Genomic DNA, 17,810 nt, shown 5'->3' on the forward strand with positions numbered 1-17,810 from the left:
ACAGGCGGCATGGAGGGTGGTGGCTGAAGTCGTTAAAAGGTTCCCAACGCTCTTTGTAAAGGGAGAGGATACCATTTCCGCAGACTTCATCACTGGTATAACTCCTCTCTCCCCTGGGAATTCCGGGACTCCTGGGTCCACCATGTAGGCGGGGCTTTGAAGCCCCCATGTTGGGGGGGGGGGAAGCGATGCTGCACCTCCTCCGGTGGTGATGTCATTCCCCCACCCTCCAACGCAGCCTCTTACTGCCCAGAGCTGCCAGGGCTGGGTTACCCCTCCCCCCCCATCGCCAGCCCGGGATCCCCCATCCCCGCCCCGCCACGACTTGGGGTGAGTACGGGGGAGGGAGCAAAGGCTCAGGGATTGGGGGCGGTGAGACAGCTCAGATCCCAGTTATGGAGGCGAGAGGCAAGAACCTAAAAGATTATAGCGGAAGGATTTCCCTCAAGTGCCAGCTTGGCGGCCAAGGTCCTTGGAGGGTTTCAGGGAAACGAATGATGACAGGCATGGAGTCTCCCATATTTTCCATTTTGAGTGTCTGGAAGACCTCTTTGGTTCCTGGGTTTGGAACTAATGGGAGTGGAAGCAGATCAAGGAAGGGTCCTCAGAGTCCAGGAAGGGAAGAGCCTGCCCCCACCTCCCAATTCCAGAGCTTTAGGGAATCGCGGAGGGAATGAGAATTCGGAGTTTTCAGGAATTTTATTTCATCAGGGGCTGGGAAAAGAGCCGAATGGGAAAGGGTGGGAGGAAGGTTCTGGAGAAAGGGACAAACAGCAGCCTCCTTCCTCCTGGTGTCCCTGCTCAAAATGAGTCCACTTCACTGCTGAGCTGACAGGGCTGGGTGTCCCGTGACAGGAGTCACCCCCCCCCCAGGTGTCCTGGAGTTCCTCTTTCTCTCTATCTCTCTAATGGGAGGGGAGTTATCCCAGTGAGGTCTTGGGGATAGGATAGGGTGAGCACTCATCTCCCCCCCACCCCCCACAATGGAACCCAGACCACCCTAGTGACAGACGTGGGTGGTCTCGTTACCACTTACTCCCTACAAGCCCCCTCTCTAATTCAAGTCTCCTCCCTTCCACCTCTACTCCTACCCCACCCACACCCACCCACACCCACACCCACCCCACCCCCACCTTGTCCCACACCTTCTGACCTGAGTGACATCGATGATTAAGTCGCTTGACCCCGTGCCTGGCTGCTGTCAAAAGCAGAAGAGAAATGTAGATTCAGGAAGAGGGAAAAGGGAGTCATGAAAGGAGGGTGGCAGTCTGAGGTCCTGATACTTGCACCCCAACCCCTCACCTGAGCCTCTGTTCCTGCCCGGCCCCTGCTCCAACCCCTAGCCCCCAGCCTGCCACCACCCCAACCTGACTCAACCCAGTGCCAGCCCCTCATGCCCCCCACTCAGTGCTCCTGCCTGGGAGTACAGAGGGGGCTAGGAAGCTCCCATCAGTCCCCTCTCTGCCCTCTGCATCCTTCAGAGTCTCAAGGGCTACCAGAGGATCCTGAGTCCTGGAGCAGGATGGTAGGGGAGTCCAGGGTTTGGAAGGGGGATGGGATGATGGAGACCAGCTTCTGGTCCCGGGGCAGGCCCCACTTCTGCAACTCGGCAGTGACGCAGCCTGCAGCAGAGTCCTGGCCAGGATGGGGGTTACAGGGGTGATGTGGGGGAGGGGGCAGGGAGGGATGGAGATTGAGATGTTATAACCGCAGAGAAGCATGGGGGTGGGGGTGAGGTAGGTGTGAGAGAGGAGGATCAGATCCAGAGAAAGTGACAAAGACCCAGGAGAGGTGACAGAGACCCAGAAGTCAGTGAAAATGGCATGGGGAGGACAGAGAGCTGGGAAGTGGGCAGAGACACAGAGAGGGGGAAACAGACTCACAGAGAAGGGTGCAGATACCAAGGAGAAGGGGACAGAGATCCAAAGAGAGAGGGGCGCAAAGACCCAGAGAGAGGGAAACAGATCCAGGGGTGGGGGTGGGGGCAGATACCCAGGGAGAGATGGGGACAGAGACCCAGAGAGAGGGAAACAGACCCAGAGAGAGAAGGGGACAGAGACCCAGAGGGGGTGGGAACAGAGACCTAGAGAGGGAAACAGATCCAGAGTAGGAGGGACAGAGACCCAGAGAAAGATGGGAACAGAGACCCAGAGAGTGAGGGGACAGAGACCTAGAGAGAGGGAAACAGATCCAGAGTAGGGGGGACAGAGACCCAGAGAAAGATGGGAACAGACCCAGAGAGCGAAGGGGACAGAGACATAGAGAGAGGGAAACAGATCCAGAGTAGGAGGGACAGAGACCCAGAGAGAGGGAAATGGAGACCCAGAGAGAGGTGGGTGGGGACGGAAAAGAGACCCAGAGAGAGAAGGGGACAGAGACTCAGAGAGAGCAGAGGGACAGAGACCCAAAGAGAGGGAAACAGACCCCGAGAGAGAGGGGGGGGGGACAGAGACCCAGTGCAGACATTCAGAGTAGGACAGACTTGTCCAGTGGTGAATAGAGAGAGAAGGGGGCGGTAAACAGGGGCAGATGGGGTGTCAAGGTCTCAGGAGGAGAGAGAAACCTGGAAAGAAAAAGTGTAGAGAGGGGATGGGGCACACAGGCGAAGTAGGGGGCAATTTAGGAATGTTTGCTGAACGGCCCAGAAGAAAGTGTCATAAACCCAGAGATACAGATTCCCAGGCATAGAAATGGCAAAGACTTCCAGAGAAGGGGTGGGAGGGGGGAGGAAGGATAAGGATTGACGTGGAGGGGACAGAGACCCAGCGAGGGACCTCCAACAGGAACGTACAGAGACCAAGAGAGACACTGGGAGAGGGCCTGTGGCCCAAGAAGAAGCAGAGCAAAGACTCCGAAGGAGGGGGACAGACAGAGACTCAGAGATGGGGAGACAGAGAACGAACTGGGAGGACACTCAGAGGGACGGGGAAAGAGACCACGAGAGACACAGGAACGGGAGCGGGGGTGGGGTGGGGAGGCCATACGAACCAGCCGCACCTGCAGAGGGAGGCGGCGGGCCAGGGACGGTGCAGCTCCTGGAGGCCCGCAGCCCCTGACCCGCCCCCTTCGCTCCTACAGGCGCCGCCTCCTCCCGCCGCAGCCCTGCTGCAGGCGCTGGCCCCGCCCCAGCCCCCTGCGCCTGCGCCTTCTCGCCTGAGGGGGCGGGACCGGACACCCCCACCCCCGCTCCGATGCGGGCCGCCTAGCTGTGGCCCCACCCCTCTTCAACCACGCCCCCAACCCACCGTCCTTACGGAGACCTCTCGGACACAACTCCATCCTATTCACCTTTGTCCCCGCCTCCCTGGGGGCTTGGGCGACACCCTCTGCAAGTCTGGGCGCTCTTATAGCTTCCTCAGCACCCCCTCCTCAGCCCTTTCCTCTATCTGCAGTCTGCCATTTTTCTCGACCCCTTTTATCCACCACGTGTAAGATCTCAATTTGCCCTATCAGGCACTACTGACTTACCCTGAGTTAAGGGATCCCTTGATGTTGTCTGATCTCCCAGAGGCCAGACCTCGCCCTTCTTCCATCCGGCCCCACCCCGTTGCTTTGTACGCTCCTCTTAGTCCCTAGAGTTACCCACCTTCCCCCCACCCCCGTCCCCCTCATTCCAACCAGGACCCTTATTCGTACTCCTCATTCTCAGCCCTGGCCCGCTGGAGTTTGGCTTGGCTGCTTTCAGCCCCTCTAAGCCATATGCCTCCCTTAGTCCGCTTCCCACAGGACGTAATAGACGTTGGATGCTTTTTGTAGAATACACCCATTTCCATCAGGCCTGCCCCACCCACCCAGACCCTTATTGTCTGGCCGTGCCTGGTGTAACCTGCAAGCTTGCAGCCTCGGCCTGGCCCCTCATTTAGTCCCGCCCTCCCCTCAGGACTAGCCAGACACCCCCAGGTTTCCAGGCCTCGTTCATCTTCAACCTTTTATCATCGGGTCTCCCCTTCTGTTCCCCTACCTTGCCCTTTCAGACGGGTTTATTCCCACTACCTTTTCCTCTCCTGTCCCCGCCCCTTCACTCGCCCTGTCCAATCAGGACGATTATAATCTTTAACCACGCCCACCTTAAGCCAAGCTCCTCACAGGCCAAGCCCTGTGAGGGACCTACACTATTGGCCTCTTTCCAACCACCACCCACGCACACACACCCCACTGGGTATCCATATTTTAGGCCTCGAACTGCAGATTTTCGTTCGTCCTCGCCCCCAATTCAGTCCAATCATGATGGTCCTTTCCATCGCAACCCCGCCCCTCCCTCCGTCCTTTCGATCACTTGGGCTTGTCCCCTCCCTGTAGTTTCTGCCCCCCCCTTTTTTTCAGTCCCTCAGGTCCTGTTCTCCAGGCCACCTCCGTTCACCCTGTGCGGCCAAGCCAGGCGACGTTGGCGTCCCGCCCGCCCTCTTTTACATCTCACTCCGCCCTTACTCTCGGGACGATCCAATCGCTGTTTCCCATCTGTGGCCCAGCCCCGTACAGCCCGGCAGCATCTATCCCAGCCCTGTTCCAGGCCTGAGCTCCGCCCCGTCCCCCCGAGGCCCCGCCCACTCCAGCCCTCTTCCTCCGCCCGCCCAATCACGTCTCTCTCTCTCCCCTGCGGCCCCACCTCCTCCACCTAGCGCCTCCACCTACCCAATCAAGGCTACCGCTCCCCCTCCCGCCCCGCCCCTTGAGGCCCCGCCCCTCCCGCCCCGCCCCCCGTCCAATGCTGAGCTCAGTCTGCGTCTCGTCCTTCCGCGGGCGCCAGGGGGCCAGCAAGCAGCAGCCGGCGCCGCCGCCGCAGCCACCCGAGTCCCCGCCGCCACTGCCCCCGCCACCGCCGCCGCTGCCGCCGCCGCAGCAGCAGCCTGCCCAGCCCGGCCCCGCCGCGTCCCCGGCGGGCTCCCCGGCACCCCGCGGGCCCGGGGGCCGGCGCGCCGAGCCATGCCCCGGGCTGCCGGCGGCGGCCATGGGGCGGCACGGCGGCGGCGGTGGCGACAGCGGCAAGATCGTGATCAACGTGGGCGGCGTGCGCCATGAGACGTACCGCTCGACGCTGCGCACCCTGCCGGGGACGCGGCTGGCCGGCCTGACGGAGCCCGAGGCGGCGGCGCGCTTCGACTACGACCCGGGCTCCGACGAGTTCTTCTTCGACCGCCACCCGGGCGTCTTCGCCTACGTGCTCAACTACTACCGCACGGGCAAGCTGCACTGCCCGGCCGACGTGTGCGGGCCGCTCTTCGAGGAGGAGCTCGGCTTCTGGGGCATCGACGAGACCGACGTGGAGGCCTGCTGCTGGATGACCTACCGCCAGCACCGCGACGCCGAGGAGGCGCTCGACTCCTTCGAGGCCCCGGACTCGGCGGGCGCGGCCAATGCCGGCAACGCCGCGGGCGCGCACGATGGCGGCCTGGACGACGAGGCAGGCGCGGGCGGCGGCGGCCTGGACGGCGCGGGCGGCGAGCTCAAGCGCCTGTGCTTCCAGGACGCGGGCGGCGCCGGGGGACCGCCAGGGGGCGCGGGCGGCGCGGGCGGCACGTGGTGGCGGCGCTGGCAGCCCCGCGTGTGGGCGCTCTTCGAGGACCCCTACTCGTCGCGGGCCGCCAGGGTGAGCGCGCTCTAGGGGCCCCCTGACTCCTTTCCCCCACTCCTAGAAAGGCATGCCCGGATCCCCCAGGGGAGCCCACCCAGGCCCTCAGAATCCCCCGGGCTTGACCCTAACTGCCCTCTGCTCCCCAACTTCTGAACACCCCCCCTCCCGCCCGCTCCCCATCTTCCACCCCAGGTTCTCAGAAAACCTTGCCCTTAACCTTCCAAATCGCCTAGATCTCTCCAAACTCCACTCCGCCCCTCCAGGCCACTCACTCACTATCCTCCGTACCCCAGAATCTTCCAGGCGCCTCCAAACAACTGCTTCCTGCCCTTCCCAGCCACCTCTAACCCCTCGGAAGACCTTGTCCAAGATCTGAGTTCCCTCAAGCCCCTCCTCGAACCCCAAACAGAAGAGCCATCCCCAACTGCCAATGTCTCACCCATCCCCAGGACCTCAGGGAACATCGTTTCCCAGCCTTAGAGTGTCCTGGACTTGGGGAAGTGCTTCCCAAGGCCCTGAAGCCCCCACCAGCCCCCTCAAGTTTTCCTGTAATCCACAACCTCACAGCTTCTCCAAACAAATTCTTGATTTCTTCCTGGTACCCGTCTCCCATCCCCGAGAAGGCTCCTCTCTCAAAGTTGGGGAGAAGACACTTTACACACCAACTCAGTTTCCTGAACCCCCAAAATACTTACTCCAGCCAGGATGCTGCCCATCCTCCCCACCCACCCCCATCACTGTAACACTTAGGCCTGGGATAGCTTCCCTCTGGGACTCCTCTGCGTTCCAATCTCTCTGCACATTGGCCATCCCAGCTTCCACCCCCAAGACTAGCTGAGGCCTTCATGCTCGCTCCTCACACCGTGTCCCAAGAAACCACCCGATCACCCCCTGACACCCTCCAGAATAGATCCTTCACACTCTCAGACTCTCCTGGGTTCTTCCTCCATCCTGCTAACTGCACAACCCACTGGGGTCCTCCCCAGCCCCATTCCCAGTCAGGTGACTTCCTCAGCACCCCCTTCTGCCTCAAAACTTTCCGCTGACCTCAATTCTTGAGACCCCCTTCAGATCATCAACAGGAAAACTAACCCCCCTACCCCCACCCAAAAGCTCTCAAGTTCTTGCTACCCACCCTCAGGATGTTTGTCTCTCCCCAGCTCTAAATCAAAGCCCTCTCTCCTCACAGGTAAGGGCCCTTTCCCCTTTCCCCCTGCATCCTCAACTCCCTCAAGTTTCCAGGTTTTTCCTAAAAGTTCCCTGCATACTCCTTCCACCACCCCCCTTAAAAAAAACAAGTTTCTTCAAACAGTTGTAACGTCCCAGGTATCAATGGCTACCTCCCCTCAATTGCCTTCCCCCAACCCCGTTCCTTTCTACTATTTCAGATGCTGGAGGCAGAGAACTGCTGGAGAGGGACAGTTTAAAGTTGGGGGGAGTTGGAAAGAGGGGCGATCCAGCCCCACCTCTCTTCCCTGCGCTTCCTGGGGTCCCAAACGCTCTGAGGAGCCTGTGCCGGCCCCTCCCCCCAGCGGGCCGCGTCCTGGGCCGGGAAGGACGCTGAGCCGCAGTGCCGCATTCTCGCCGGGGGAGGGAACGAGGGGGAGGGTGCCCCCCCCCCAGGCACCGCATAAAGTTTGGTTCCCCTGGAAGCGCTGAGTTGGCAAGATTTGGGGTTGGGTGGGGGGAGGTGGGGGAGAGGAAGTGCGGACGGGATGTGGCCCCAGATGGCCCCCAAGGCCTCAGAGTGGTCCCCTCCCCCAGGGCCCGGAGCACCTTCCCCTCCCGTGACCCCATTGAAGGAGGGTGTTAAGAGTGGGCTAGGGTGCAATTCGGCTGTGTCGGTCAGGCCTAGGGGTCCCAGAGGCCACGAGGGTCACTCGACTTTCGCGGATGTGTTTTGAGCATCGGAGCACTGTCGACTCCAGGGGGATTGCTTGAAAGAGCTGGGGGTCCAAGGCCAGTGCCAAGTGTGTTTAGGGGGTGTCTGGCCCTGCCTCTCTCGGACTTCCTTCCCGTTAACCTCTCCTTTCCTTCCCACCTGGACTCAATACCTCCCCTCTTCCTGTTTTTGCACGTTTGGGGGGGCGGGGGAGAGAAGGGGTTAAAGCCGCCCGACGCGGTCCTGCCTCTGCTTCTGCGCACTGCGGTGGGTGCCCACCATTCCCTTCTGTGCCTCGGCAGGGAAGGAGTTAAGGGAGCTCTGGCCTGGGGCGACCCTCCGCGATGAAGCGGCAGCTCTGCGGCTGCGCGCCGTCGTCTGGGCTCTGGCCCAGAAGGGGTTAAGCTGGCCTCCAGCCCCTGCGGCTGCGCACTGCGGCGGGGGAGCTGGCCGCGGTGCTGGCCGCCGCGCGCCCCGCCCCCTGGCCCGGCCGGCCCGCCCCCACTGCGGTGCTGCAGCTCCCAGGAGTGGGGAGAAGGGGGGGTGCACCGGGCATGCGCTCTGCAGCGACCTCTGGCCTCTTACACCACTGCGGAGAAACGGATGGGGGAAAGGGGGCGCTCAAGGAGGGCCAGCAAGGACCCCCGGCCCGCCTCAAGCTTGGGCTACCTAGCTTTTCATCTCTTGAAAGCTAGACCCTGCCCCCAGGCCCCTAGAGCCTAAGTAGGCAGTGAAGAGGGGGCATGCTGACCCTGGCCCTCTCCAAGATCCAAGATCCTCACTCGCACCTCCTCTTTGCCTTGTGCCCCTGCTTGACCGACTGGAACCAAAACCCCTGTCCCATCTTCCTGTCCAACACTCACTTGCTAAAAATGCCACTTAGCCCCTAGTACCCACCCCTCTCTCCTCCAACTCTCACCTCTTCATCTGCTTCCTGACCTGAGACCTTGGCCCTGCCCCCTCTCCTCCTCAGGCCCATAACTGTGACCCCCACCTCGTTGGCACAACTCCCGAAGCAGCCCTGTTCTCTCTGCCTACATCCAGACCCCTGGTTGTGGCGCTTTGTCTCTTGAGCTTCAGGCCCCTTCCCCATTCTCTGTCCTCTTCACGTTGTGCAGTCTAACACCCCAACCCCCACCTCTTAGCTCCTCGCTGCCCCATGCTTCCTGGCTTCAGGCCCCCCCCTCCCCCTTTTTCTTCCCTTTCCTGGATCCTGGAATTGAGCCCAGCTCCTCTCTCGGGGCCTTAAACCTGGACTCCTTCCCTTCTCTGAGACCTTCACCTTGGGACTACCCCCCTCCCCATATCCTATAAGTACCTGAAACCATCTTTTCAGTCCTGAGCACTGTGTTCAGATGCAGGCCCTTTGTACGCCCACCTAATGTAATCATCACACACCATACCCCCCTTCACTCCCATCGAGGCGTTTCTGCCTCAGTGACCCTACAGGTCAGGGTAGAGCTGCTCCTGTGGGTTTCTGAGATGCAACCCTCGATGGGAGTCGAACGCCTCACCTTTCTCCTGAGAAGCGGTTGGTGGTTTCCAACTGCTGACCTCTTGCTTAGCAGGACTGCAGTTCATGGGAAGCGTGAGCACTGCGCCACCATTTGTCCTAGTGACAAGCACGCCCCCCCCCCAACACATACACACACAAACATAAAACTAGATGCTCAGAAGCTTAAGCCTTTGCCCAAGTTGTTGTGTGCCTCTGAGGCAATTCCGGCTCCTAGGGATCCCCCAGTGACAGTAGGACTGCCCCACAGGGATTCAGCTGGCCAGGGGATCTGTCTCCAAGAGTTGCCAATGGGTTTGAACCACCGACCTTTCTGTTAGCAGTCTTTGCCTTCCCCAAGTTGGGTCCAGGGAAAGCCATGGTCCAACTCAGGCTGACTGCTAAGTCCTTAGCCACTTGGAGATTCTGGTAACCTCTGCTCCCCCACTCTGCCCTCCGCCTTCCCAAGCTCCAAGCTTTAGAGCTCTCTGAGACATGTCGGTGGGGATAGAGGGTGGGATGTCCTCTGCTGTGAGCCCCTTAACAAAGGCCAGCATATCCCCCACCCCTCCCCAGCACAGGGAGCAGAGGGGAAGCTGAGCCAGGGGCCAGAAGCGGCTGTTCCCTGGGAAAAATGTGACCATCTGCTGCCTCCACCGGGCCAATTCCTCTCTGGAGTTGGGGGAAGGGGAGAGCTGCCTTGGACCCTTTCCCTGCCCGTTTGCCAGCTCTGGAGGGAGGGCGGAAGACCAGGATGCTGGCAGACTTGGAGCCTGGTGGAAGAGGGTGGGGAGGTTGGACCCACACCCCTATGTGGGAACTGGGAGGCTGGACAGTGGGGCCTGGCAGGGGAATCCCGTGGAGCAGACGCCCGGATCAGTCACCTCTCGCCCCCTCTCTTTCTCTCGCCTCTCCCCCCACGCCCTGCCTTGCAGTATGTGGCTTTTGCCTCCCTCTTCTTCATCCTCATCTCCATCACCACCTTCTGCCTGGAGACCCACGAGGGCTTCATCCACATCAGCAACAAGACGGTGACGCAGGCCTCGCCAATCCCCGGCGCGCCCCCGGAGAACGTGACCAACGTGGAGGTGGAGACGGAGCCCTTCCTGACCTACGTGGAGGGCGTGTGCGTCATCTGGTTCACCTTTGAGTTCCTCATGCGCATCACCTTCTGCCCGGACAAGGCGGAGTTCCTTAAGAGCAGCCTGAACATCATCGACTGCGTGGCCATCCTGCCCTTCTACCTGGAGGTGGGCCTCTCGGGCCTGAGCTCCAAGGCGGCCAAGGACGTGCTGGGCTTCCTGCGCGTGGTGCGCTTCGTGCGCATACTGCGCATCTTCAAGCTGACGCGCCACTTCGTGGGGCTGCGCGTACTGGGCCACACGCTGCGCGCCAGCACCAACGAGTTTCTGCTGCTCATCATCTTCCTGGCGCTGGGCGTGCTCATCTTCGCCACCATGATCTACTACGCCGAGCGCATCGGCGCCGACCCCGACGACATCCTGGGCTCCAATCACACCTACTTCAAAAACATCCCCATCGGCTTCTGGTGGGCCGTGGTCACCATGACGACCCTGGGCTACGGCGACATGTACCCCAAGACCTGGTCGGGGATGCTGGTCGGGGCGCTGTGCGCCCTGGCGGGGGTGCTGACCATTGCCATGCCGGTGCCCGTCATCGTCAACAACTTCGGCATGTACTACTCGCTGGCCATGGCCAAGCAGAAGCTCCCCAAGAAGAAGAACAAACACATCCCCCGGCCCCCACAGCCCGGCTCGCCCAACTACTGCAAGCCAGACCCGCCCCCGCCGCCCCCGCCCCATCCCCACCACCACGGCAGTGGGGGCATCAGCCCCCCGCCGCCCATCACCCCGCCCTCCATGGGGGTGACTGTGGCTGGGGCCTACCCGCCAGGGCCCCATGCGCACCCGGGGCTGCTCAGGGGTGGAGCTGGGGGGCTGGGGATCATGGGGCTGCCTCCATTGCCGGCCCCCGGGGAGCCCTGCCCATTGGCTCAGGAAGAGGTGATTGAAATCAACAGGGCAGGTGAGCTTGGGTAGGGGAGAGGGCAAGCGCGGGGTGGGGGGCACAGGAGGGGGAGTGATGGGCAGAGGTAGGAAGGTCTTGTAGGGAGGCCAAGGGGTAGTTGATGGGGGGAGGGGAGGGGTGTCCCAAGGCAGGGCCAGCTCGGGTTCCAGAAAGTGGGGCCTGCCCCAGAGAGCATCTGCTCCCACCACCCGACCCCCATGCCGGGGCAGCCAGAGACCAACAGGTTATCCCTGGTGGACAGAGAGGCAGAGAGAGAGAGCTCGAGTGTTGAGGACTGTGGGAGACAAAGACCTCACAGGAGAACCCTGGAGGTTGGGGGTTGGGGTCCTCCCACCCTCCAGCCTGAGAAGGCTCCTGGCTTCAGAGAGATGGTGCAGGGGCGCACGGAGCGAAAGTGGACTGTGCGTGTGTACCCATGTCCGCCTCTCCCTCGGGGAGGCCGGCCGCCGGGAGGCCAGAATTTGGGTGTCTGGGAGGAGGGAGAGACTGGTGGCCCCCACCCTCCCCCCAACAACCATAAGTAGGTCAAGGAAGAGAGCTGGGCTGCCGGCCCCCATCTTGCTCCCTTAGCCACTGACCCAGTTTCACACCCATTAAAAATAGCACGAGTCGGAGCCTGGGGGACCCCCCTCCCCTTCCTCATCTGTCACCTCCAACTGGGCCCCGCTGTGCCCTCCTTGGTGCGCAGTGCCGCTCCCTGAATAGCCACTTCCCGACCCCCCAGCTCTCAGCACCCTGAATCCCACACCCTACCCCAGCATCTCACATCCTCAGTCCCCTGGATCCAACCACCTCCACCCAACACCTTATTAAAGTCCCCCTGGCAGCTGTCCCCTGACCCCACCACCCCTTTTTTAGAATCCACCACCTGCCCCTCAACCAGCTCTATCAATACTTCAGTCCCCTTCCCATCACCTGAATCACCTGCAGCTTCTTAGCCCTCAGCACCCGCCTCTCAACCCAACTCCTTCCGAGCCTCCCAATGCCCTGCCCATCACCCTTCCCTACAGGGATAGCTGTTCCCAGCACTTGGCACCCTCTCCCAAGGATCCCCTCCCCAAGGCCACCAGCCACACCATTTTGATGCCACAACACCCCTCCCACCAAACGCCCACTCCCAGTCACTGGCCTCCAACACCTGCTGACCACCACCAGAGCGGGAGCCCCCAGCCTCACCATCTCCCTTGTGTGTCTGTCTAAACCTGCCCCAACAGATCCTCGCCCCAATGGGGACCCCGCAGCAGCTGCCCTGGCCCATGAGGACTGCCCAGCCATCGACCAGCCCGCCGTGTCCCCGGAAGACAAGAGCCCCATCACTCCCGGGAGTCGGGGCCGCTACGGCCGAGACCGGGCCTGCTTCCTCCTCACCGACTATGCCCCTTCCCCTGATGGATCCATCCGAAAAGGTGAGGAGCCCCACCCTCGGTCCTCCGAGACCCTCCCTCCCTCTCTCCCCAGCCATGGGGGGATAGGGTGGAGAGGGTGGTGGGGAGAAGGTGTTGGGTTTTCCGGTGGCCTGGCCCAGACCCCCTCCTGACCCTGGGTCCTCTCACCACTCACCCTCTGCCTGTCTTTATTCCATCTCCATCTCCACCCCCCAACCCGGACCCTCTGGCCTCTTCCCCCACCCCCAGCCACCGGTGCTCCCCCACTGCCCCCCCCAGACTGGCGTAAGCCAGGGCCCCCCAGCTTCTTGCCCGACCTCAACGCCAACGCCGCAGCCTGGATATCCCCCTAGTGGACGAACCCCCTCCCCCCCGGGGTAAGTAGTCCCCCTATCCCATTGCCCTCCCCTCTGACTCCCCCTACCTGCTGACTAACCCTTCTGAGAACAGGCAGACCTCACTGACCAAGAACCCCTTCCCACTCACTGTGAAGAGCTCCGCCCCCACACTATTAACCCAACCCTGGCACTGTTGCCACCACCACCACCACCACCCCCGCCGCCTTCCCCAGGACTTACACTGCTCCTCACTAACCCTCATGAACTGACCCCAGCCTCCCACACCTCATGCCTCTCCCCTCCTTTGTGACTGCCCGCCCCCCCCTCCAATTCTCCTCACCCCCATTCACATCTCCCTTGGGTTTCACATGCAGCCTGGTGAGCAGGGCGCACATCCAGGAGATTGGCGGATGGGTGTAGGATGGGGCGAGATGCTAGGCACAAGAAACAAAACCCACTTGCTGCCCCGCCCATCCCTAGAGCCCCATGCTTGGTGGAGAGCTTGGCACACTCCGAGCAGCCCTGCCCCATACATAACATCTCTGAGGCTGCCAGGACTCTCCTGGGCAGCAGCCAGTGGGGTCAAGCAACTGCTGATCATGTGGTCAGCCATCCAGTGCTCAAGCAGGTGCCCGGACACAGGCCTAAACCAGCTACCCCGGAGTCAACCCCACGGGTCAGAGCAGAATTGAGTGTTTGAAAGTGTGGTAGCCAGGCATTTCTTCCGAGGCACCCCAGGGTGGAAGTGAACTGCCAACCTTTTCATTAATGGTCCCTGTCCGAGGTGGCAGATGCTTCAGTCTGTACAGCACAGAGCACCAGACAAGGAGCCTGCAAGCCCTGCCAGGTGAGGGTGATGGGGGCATTAGGCCAGGATGAAGGGGGTGCTGCCCACCATGAAACCAGAGGAAGAAGAAGGAGCCCTGTAAGGAGGACAGTAAGGATTAGGGGGCGCAGCGGAGGCAAAGGCTGGCAGACTGCAATAAAGGGGAGGTGGCCCTAGTAGATGGGAAGGAGGCAAGATGGCTGGTGTCAACAGAGGCAAGGACTCGGGGTTGGGGAGGAGCAGGCCAGCCAGCATGGGGGGTGAGGGTGGGGCTTCATGGGCAGAAGCCAAAGCCTGAGCCTGGACCAGAGCTGTGAGGACAAAGGGCAGAGAGTCAGGACTGGGGGCTGATGACCTTGGGGAGGAGAGAGTGAGGAGACATTAACCAAGCCCTTCTTAGGTATTTTGTACACTGTGATCATCAAACTCACTGTAGGCGGTGACCCTAGCTCCTTTCGTCCACCCACCCATTCATCCATCCATCCACCCACCCATTCATCCATCCACCCACCCATTCATCCATCCACCCATCCATTCATAGATATATACATACATCCACCCATCCATCTACCCACCCATTCATCCATCCACCCATCCTCCCATCCATCCACCCATCCATTCATAGATATATACATACATCCACCCATCCATCCATCTATCTACCCACCCACTCATCCATCCACCCATACATCCATTCATACATACATACATCTACCCATTCATCCACCCACCCATTCATCCATCTACCCACCCATTCATCCATCCATCCATCCATCCACCCATCCATCCATCCATCTACCCACCCATCCATCCATCCATCCATCCATTCATACATACATCCACCCACCCACCCATTCATCCATCCACCCACCCACCCATTCATCCATCCATCCATCCACCCACCCATTTATCTATCCATCCACCTACCCATTCATCCATCTATGCCCCCATTTGTACTCCCTGTCCACTTCAATCCACCCCCCACCTTCGATCTATATCTTCTCCCACCTACCCACCCATCCATCATCAACCATCGACCTGTCAATCTGTCCATCCATTTATCACCATTCATCTGCCTACTTTCCCTTCTTCCATCTATCATCAACCATATATCCATCTATCTCTCCATCTTTATTCCCTCTGTCCATCATCTTAGCAGCTATCTATCTAGGGCATGTTTCCACCGGAGTCTTGGTGGAGAAGGAGAAGAAAGCAAGATGTCCTTCTGACTTGGCACCCACCCTCCAAAGCAGGGGGCAGCCCTTGTAGGGGAAGCTCGGCTGGAACACAGCCCCTGTCACTGGACGAGGGTAGCATGGCGTGTTGCCCCAGCCACCAGCAGGGTCTTTCCTGAAACCCTGTAGCAGCCCTTTGGTTGGAGGAAGTAGAAAACCAATGAGCAATGACCCAAACACACACAAGATGACTGCGCTGACCACTCCATGGGAGTCAAGGAGAGCTACTCTGAGAAGGGGTGGTGAAACTTGAAGAGGGCCAGGCTAGCAGACGGGACAGTGTGTGCCAAGGACGTGAGGTGGGGTGAGCTTGCATTCAAGCCGCAGCGAGGGTGCTGAGCAGGCAGGGGGAAAGGAGCAGGAGGGAGCCCTATGGGCTATGGTGAGGTGGTCAGATTTTACCACCCCCACCCCCCGTCCCCCGATGTGACAGGAAACTCATTCATTCACTCAACTCATTCAGCAAAGCCTTGTAGGTGCTTCCATGGGGAAAGCCTGAAGGATCTTTGCCCCCAGCCTCAGGAGGTATTTGCGTGGACCTAGGGGAACCCTCTGAATCCCCTTGTCCCCCAGAACTTCCAGGAAGGTCCAATCTAACGCCAGGGCCACTCAGCGACAGGGATGGGGAACAGAACCAAGGCTTCCAGAAGGGGCTGCCGCCTCCTCTCAACTCCCACCATCTCCACCCCTACCCTCCATCTTCATCTCCATTGCCCCACCCCCACCCCGGCACCCCCTTCTCCCAAGCTTGACCCCCCCAACTCCTGTGATCCTTTGTCCCCCAGCCCCAGGTTTGGGTGGGCCCCCTCGGATGGGGGAGGGGGAGGGATGTGAAAGGACTTGGGGATCTGGGTGAAAGAACATGTGGGGTGGGTAGGGGTGGGGGGGGTCCCTGCTTCTCTTGCCTCCATCCATTGAACTCAAATAGTGGTAGGAGCTGATGGGGCTGACTGAGTCCATTGTCCCCCATGTCCCCTTTCCTGTCCTGTCCTGTGCCCCTACCCCCATCTGCTTCCCCTCCCCACTTCCACTCTTTCTTTCTTGCCCATACCCCCATCTCCATCCTGGCCGGTCTCCCCACTCCCACACTCTCCTTAGTCTTCCTACACCTAAGCCCACCCCTGAATTTGTGTCTCTGTCCTCCCTAGACCTCTCCCTCCCCCTTCCCCCCACTCAGCCACCCCGGAAGCTCCTCCCATATTTGGTGTTTTGAGCTGCCCTGCCCCCATTTCACTGCTCCCCTCCCCCTGAAGAAACACGAGTGAGGAGGACCAAGAGTTCCCGGCGTTTCTGTTCCCCCAATAGTGAAACTGTTTTGGGGGTGCGTTTTAACCCCCTTCCCTCCCACCGTGACTCTGTGTATTTCTGTCCCCAGCTCTGGTCACCGCCTGAGACCTCGCGAGACCCTCGGTTCCCCCCCTGCCCCTCCCCCCCAGGTTAGCAACTGGGAATGGCTGGGAGGGGGTGTCCCCAGGATCCTGGGCTTGGAGTTCCACCAGGCCCTCTGGAGGCAGGGGAAGGGGGGGCGGGGGAGGGCCGCAAGACACATAGTACTTACTGCCGGGGAAGTCACAGGGCTCACCCAGACCTTTGGGACCCTCCCAGGGCTTCAAGCACCCCCACAATCTATGGAGACACTTCCAACCGGTGAGGTCTCCGGTAGCACCCCTGGACCTTTTAGGGTAGCCTCTTGAGCCTTCGGGAGAAGTCCTGTCCCTTCTTCGCCTGCCCCCACCCTCCTTGCCCACGTTAATAGCGTCCCAAGGCCACTGCCAGCCAGCTTCCTTCAGACCCCGCCACTCACCTTCCCTTGCTGCCATGCCACCAGGTAGTCTGGAGACTACCCTCCAGCCCCCAGCTGCTCACCCACCCCACATTCATCCCACCCAAGCCCCTCCCCGGCACCCAGAGCTTCCTGCCCATGCGTCCAACCATTCTGCCTTGCTGCCCCCACCCTTCTGCCTCAGATGAGGGGACCGACGGCGGGGGTGGGCTGGGGTGGGGGGCTGGGGGGAGGCCCGGTGGGTGCCAACTTGCCTCCTAACCCGGAGTCTCTCCCCCTCCCCGTGTCTCAACCTTTCTCGTCGATGCCAACTGATTCTCTGATTTGTCCACTTCTCTCTGTCTCTCCGTCTCCTTGTTCTGCCCGTCTGTCTGTCTCACCTGCTGGCCCTGACTCTCTTCTCCTTTCTTCCCTCTAATTTTCTCTCTCTCTCTCTCCTTTTCTGTTCCTGCTCCTGTCTCTTCTTCTGGCCTGTCTCTCTCTGTTTGGGGGGTGGGGGTGTCTCTCCCTGTCTGTCGGACCCTCCCCCTGCACCCCTTCCTCCACGCGTCCTCCCTGTGTTTCTGCCTGCCCCCCTACTCGACCCCCCCAGGTTATGAGAAATCCCGCAGCCTGAGCAGCATCGCGGGCCTGAGCGGGGTGTCCCTACGCCTTGCGCCCCTTGCCACGCCCCCTGGCTCTCCAAGGGCCACCCGCCGAGCACCCCCTACCCTGCCCTCCATCCTCTAGCGCTCCCCTCCCCCCTGTGGGGGGACTCGGGGGTGACCAGGAAGAAGGTCAAAGGAGCTGGGGGTGGGGAGTGGGGGAAAAGGGTTTGTGTCTTTTTTTTACAAAACAAAAAGTCAATAATATGCAACTGAGATGGCACCGCCAGCAGACACCCCCGGGCCCCTCACCTCCCACCTGGGTCCCCAGGATGGAGTGAGCGGGGGGGCCAGAGCCTGTTCCCACCCCCAACCCCAAAACAAAGCCTTCTCAGGTCTCCACGAGCCATAGGACACACACACATCCCTCCCTCCCATCAATTCGTGTAAATATGTCCAGATGATGCCAATTACATTTTGGGGCACCTCTTCCTACCCACCCCGACTCTGCATGCCTCCCTCAGCAGGGACCCTCCCACCACAGCAATAAGCTGCCAGGGGCTGCATGCCGCACAAGGTGGGTGGGTCCTGGCCCTCAGGGAAGGGGCTGGAACTGCCCATCCTTTCAGCCTGGTGGTCAGCCTAGCAGTGGTTGATGATTCTG

General features: G+C 60.7%; 1 protein-coding gene and 1 long non-coding RNA gene across 3 annotated transcripts; one reads left to right on the plus strand and one right to left on the minus strand.

Annotated features, from left to right (window-relative positions):
• Positions 1-284: 284 nt before the first annotated feature.
• Positions 285-17,104, plus strand: KCNC3 (potassium voltage-gated channel subfamily C member 3). 2 transcript variants are annotated; one of them, XM_075536214.1, is made up of 6 exons: positions 285-330; positions 3,079-5,587; positions 9,882-10,992; positions 12,210-12,401; positions 12,630-12,757; positions 16,155-17,104. In XM_075536214.1, exons 2-5 carry the CDS (start codon positions 4,706-4,708, stop codon positions 12,731-12,733), a joined length of 2,289 nt encoding a protein of 762 aa, XP_075392329.1. In that variant the 5' UTR covers positions 285-330; positions 3,079-4,705; the 3' UTR covers positions 12,734-12,757; positions 16,155-17,104. The 2 variants fall into 2 exon arrangements, with proteins under 2 accessions (XP_075392329.1, XP_075392330.1); XM_075536215.1 differs by having other exon boundaries at positions 12,660-12,757.
• LOC142431329 (uncharacterized) lies at positions 685-3,086 on the minus strand. Its single transcript, XR_012780820.1, has 4 exons — positions 2,998-3,086; positions 1,497-1,635; positions 1,154-1,198; positions 685-905 (listed from the first exon to the last, which is right to left on the minus strand). It is a non-coding gene; the product is annotated as an uncharacterized LOC142431329 (long non-coding RNA).
• Positions 17,105-17,810: the final 706 nt, after the last annotated feature.

This window comes from Tenrec ecaudatus, chromosome 18, assembly GCF_050624435.1.
Source record: "Tenrec ecaudatus isolate mTenEca1 chromosome 18, mTenEca1.hap1, whole genome shotgun sequence".
Lineage (NCBI taxonomy): Eukaryota > Metazoa > Chordata > Mammalia > Afrosoricida > Tenrecidae > Tenrec > Tenrec ecaudatus.

Excerpts from the sequence above, each read along its gene's own strand:
- KCNC3 (XM_075536214.1), top strand. The coding sequence starts at position 4,706 with ATGCTGAGCTCAGTCTGCGTCTCGTCCTTCCGCGGGCGCCAGGGGGCC. Across the intron at positions 5,588-9,881 it reads ACTCGTCGCGGGCCGCCAGG|TATGTGGCTTTTGCCTCCCT; the intron begins GTGAGCGCGCTC and ends CCTGCCTTGCAG. Across the intron at positions 12,402-12,629 it reads TGATGGATCCATCCGAAAAG|CCACCGGTGCTCCCCCACTG; the intron begins GTGAGGAGCCCC and ends CCCCACCCCCAG.